Raw genomic sequence first — 4,597 nt, forward strand, 5'->3', positions numbered from 1 at the left:
ACAATGCTAAAGTTCTGATCCTACATACCAGAAATGGTCATTCTTACCTTTACACCAACATACAAAAAGAATCAGAGCTTTCTTGTCTTTGAAAATAACTTGGAGGTGTGAAACTTTGCAGTGGCCATAATACCTTCTACTTCACAAGTCTCTTAACAGGCTGTAACTTCCGGAATTAAGAATTAGTATTTAAAACAGCACAGGTTACATGGTAATACAGTGATTTGTTACTTAAAGGGCTGTGTAGAAAACATAAGATTTAAATATTTATCCCTTAAGAAACAAGTAGTAACACTGCTTACAGTTCTCTTTCATATCCAATAAGAAGTGCCATCAATTTCTCACGTATATTCCATTTCATGGAATTACTGGAGGAGGTAATGATGTATTTACATAATGTTGTTACACAGCTAACTTTAATTTCTTCTTCTTAGCTTTCATGACAGGTGGCAATGATATTTTGAAAGCAGTCCTGAAACAACATAAAAAAGGAACTGTCAGATACACTGAACATATTTCCACACCCACCCCTGAAACAAAAAGAAGAAACACTTACTCGCATGTACTACAAATAGGACTGAAGTTGCAGAATACTGGAAAATAAAAGAATTGGCTTTCATTAGAACAGTTCATTTGAATGTAAGAAATCAGACTCTTAAATATTTATAAACTTACTTGACAAGCACACAGAGCACACGTAACCAATTTCAATAAGATTTCGATGACAGAAGCATGCAGCTCTGTAGTCAACATGAATAGGAGGTGGAAGGACAAGCTGTGATCTTTGCTCTTGATCAGGCAGAAATACCCACTGCATGAACAGAGAAAAAATATTTTGCAAATTGGAATGGTACTGCTGTATTGCCTTGTCAATGAAGTCAGTAAGATTTTACATCTGACACAGGAAAAATACTGAAGTGTTTTTTAAATGACTTACCAACAAATACTGCAGAAGGGATGGCATGTGGGGCACTTTCAAATATATGCCACCTGTAATGTCACAAGCCTGGAAAGCAGAGAGCACAATCAGATTGTTATGTTTTATGAGATTAACAGGATATTTAAAATATCCACATACTGCACAAGGCCTGCATGTTGGAACTGTCAGATCCACTGAACGTATTTCCACATCCACTCTTGAAACAAAGCAAAGAAGAGAGCTTGAGAATATGTCAAACTATCTAGCATCAAGTATCTACAAATAAATGTAAACAGCAAATAAGAATAGGAAGTTTGTACCTGTTGTAGAAGACCTGAATCAGAGTCCAAGACACAGGCATCAATCAAAATACTCTGCAAGAAAAAGAGATGAAACGCATGAAAAACAAATTCAGGTAGGACCAATGTAGCCTTGTCAGTGTTTCTGTCATGACCTGTTTCCACTATAAATGCACTCCACATATAAGTGCACATGCTTTTACAGCTGCAGGACCACCACAGCCATAGGGAAGCTCTTTCACTTGATCAGAACATAATCATAAGAGAAATGAACAATTTTCTTATCTCTGCACACTAATAAAAGACAATATATATGAAAAAAATGCCAGCTTCACCTGTTTCTGTGCTGCGAAGATCACATTCATGAAATTCATATATTGCAATGCACTGTCTTCTGCTGCTTTTATGACCTAAATAAAACAATTCAAACTCGTTAGCCTACATATTATCACTGGATTTCAGGACTAAAAGAAAACTGACAGCAGAAATTCTTACCAAAATCCTTGATTTCATTTCTTGATTGGCTAAGTATTAAAAAGAAAGAGAAATGCATGAGCACATTATTTCTACCGCCTGTAGTCTGCCCTTTTAATTCTGTTAGATATCTAGCATCCAAAATGTTAGATCTAACATCTCAGTTAAAATACGTATATGAAACTGTTTTACAGTCCCAGTGACAAGCATCTGTGGACTAATTCAGACTTGTTACGAAAGCAGACCCATTTCATTTATTGTCCAAAAGCAGTTAGATGTTGATCAGGAAAGAAATGTTCAAAGCTGTTCATTACCAATTCACTGGTTGAAACACGTATTTCAAGTTATACGGTATTTCTCATTGATTAAAGTAATCTGAAATGTATAGCTGATTCTAGTCCAATATGCTCCTTGCAACTATTTGCACAAATAGTGTAAAGTCACAAGAGGAAGACCAAAACTGAGCAAGAAATTCAACTATCATCACAGCTCTGCAGGTGGTTCCCTTGGAAGAGGATTTGTGCATCATGTGACTTTCAAAAAGTTCCTCTAAACCTCCAGTTGTTCTAAAGAGATTCCAGTTACCATTTTACTCATTTTACTTGCACGCAACAGAAAATCAGAATAAGAATGTGGACTAATGATCAAGTCGTTTACTTCTAATCATCACCCAGATCTAGTTTAAACTGGGCAACTTCAAATGATCGGGATAAACCTGCACCTATTATTGCCAATTTTGGAAATGCGGGTGTGTCAAAACATATGGATATTTGTTTGTATGTACATATGCATTTATATCTGTTATTCTGATTCAAATATTTATGTAAGTATTCAAAACAGAAGCAGAGGCATTACCTTTTACCTCTTTGCTCATCTTGTTGATATCTACATTAGCTGACGTTAAGGAATCTACATTCTATTCTTGGAAATAACTCCAGTATCCATACCACGTATTCACCACCTTAGTCAACACACATTTTAATAAGCATGACCCACAATTATCAGGCAAACGTTTCAGTTTTGAGTATGATTACAGAAGAGGAATAGTAAAACTGAATTAATATTATAAGAAACAGTCTTAAAAACACATAAAGGCTTTGAAGATTCTGTGATCAAAAGGATACAGCAAAGTGCTTTAGCAAGTGATCCTGCTAACAGAGTTTCTGTTTGCTGGCCCCTCATGTCAGCTGCAATACAAGAAAAGTTGCAAAAGTTACTTTTATGTATAAAAACAGTTGCTGAACCTGACCATACCAAATACTGTAAGTTTTATCTTTGGCAAATAGTATTAATGCAGAGGCCTGATGTGTCAAGCATAATAAACTCATCTACTTTAAACATATTAAAATTCACATGATCAAAATAAACTCCTACAACTCCTTGAGAGTCCAAGTGTTTTGCAATTCTGCATATTAAGCCTCGAATTTTCTTTTCCTTACTTTTTGTCATGAGGTCTTTAATCTCTTCTGCAATTGCATCATTTATTGTTGTTAACAATTCATATTTTCCATCCTTGCTGCCAGAGCAATTAGATTCCATGGAACTACCACCATCTCCAAAGAGATCTGCAAAAGCCCAACGCTTCCCGGGGTACAAGAAACGGCTGAAACAGAGAAAAAACAAAGTAATCATGTTTTGTCTTTAACCTTTTAAGAAAAAAAATACCATAAACTAATCAGCTGTAGACAGCAATACTCTGAAGGATAATTTTAAATAATTTTAATACTTTAGACATTGAAGAGACTACATAAGGCAGGCAATCTTCAAACTCAGAATGGAGTAAAACCCCCATTCCCCTCCTCCCTTTCAAGACATCCCTCAAGAGAATTGGCAAATAGATACCACGCCTGCACTTTGGGGTAGATCCTGAGACTCACAAATATCTGGCGAAAAATATCCACTTTGGGGTAGATCCTGAGACTCACAAATATCTGGCGAAAAATATCCACTAAACAGGAAATTTCTGCCGCTTGCATTGTCCTGCTTGCCACATCTCTACCATTCTCTCTCTCCCTCTCTCCATATACTTTTAAGTAAAATTCTGTTTAAACCACCCTTCTGTCTTATAAGCCTTTTTGTTGCTTTCTGTAAGGCACTAAGATTATTTCCTTCCTACACAATTTTAGTTAATTTCTGGTTTTAAGACAGTGATGTTATGCATTTTAAACCTGGTTTCAATTATATGCTTCAATCCAACATGAAAATCAGGAGACAGACAGAGGAAAGTACACTTTAAACCTTTACACTGTTAAGAAGCAACTATACCTTTCTTGCGTGTGACTTGCTATTACAGCAAGTCTGTTGGTGCGATTCATAAATAAGTGCGAATTTCCCAGTACCATCGCTGCATCAATGCATTTTGATAGGGTGAACTGCTGAAAAAAAGAAGTAAGTAGATATAGCACAATAACATTAAGAGTTAAGTAATTTAGAAGACATCTCTCAAATAACTGCAGTTAAAAGAACTTGAACATGCAAAAGGAGCTTCTTTTCTTAATAGGAAGCATTTAGGAAAAAAGCTTTGACAAATACTCAACTCTGAGTAGCTATTTTTAAAAGAGTATTCTAATTCCATTATATCCGTCTTAGCAGACAATGTTAGCATAGTTCAGAAACCAAAGACTAATCCCATTTGTTGGCTACTTACTAACATTTTAAAAAAAACCCCAACTATTTCCCTCAGAAGTCACTATCAGCAGTACCAACCCCCAGAAGACGTACCTCAGCTTCTCCTAGCGCCTTCTTTCCCCACCAGATAGGGTTGGTGTCAATGACGATGACCAGCAGGCTCAGCTCATCATCTGAAAAAGCGACAACGCAGCAGTGTCACTCCGAGCTCCGTGCAAACGCCGAGCAGCAGCGACTGACGGTCCCCGGGCAGAGGGGCTCGCCCGGTACCGCTGGG

The 4,597-nt window shown here is 36.8% G+C and overlaps 1 protein-coding gene across 1 annotated transcript; it reads right to left on the reverse strand.

Moving 5' to 3' along the window:
- Positions 1 to 402: 402 nt before the first annotated feature.
- Positions 403 to 4,491, reverse strand: GTF2H3 (general transcription factor IIH, polypeptide 3, 34kDa). Its single transcript, XM_009574516.1, has 12 exons — positions 4,414 to 4,491; positions 3,958 to 4,064; positions 3,132 to 3,295; positions 2,817 to 2,879; positions 2,548 to 2,577; positions 1,714 to 1,742; positions 1,554 to 1,628; positions 1,240 to 1,293; positions 938 to 1,006; positions 676 to 811; positions 557 to 593; positions 403 to 472 (listed from the first exon to the last, which is right to left on the reverse strand). The coding sequence occupies exons 2-12, from the start codon at positions 4,032 to 4,034 to the stop codon at positions 403 to 405; spliced, it is 804 nt and encodes a 267-aa protein (XP_009572811.1). The 5' UTR covers positions 4,035 to 4,064; positions 4,414 to 4,491.
- Positions 4,492 to 4,597: the final 106 nt, after the last annotated feature.

This window comes from Fulmarus glacialis, unplaced genomic scaffold (genome assembly GCF_000690835.1).
Source record: "Fulmarus glacialis isolate BGI_N327 unplaced genomic scaffold, ASM69083v1 scaffold41963, whole genome shotgun sequence".
Lineage (NCBI taxonomy): Eukaryota > Metazoa > Chordata > Aves > Procellariiformes > Procellariidae > Fulmarus > Fulmarus glacialis.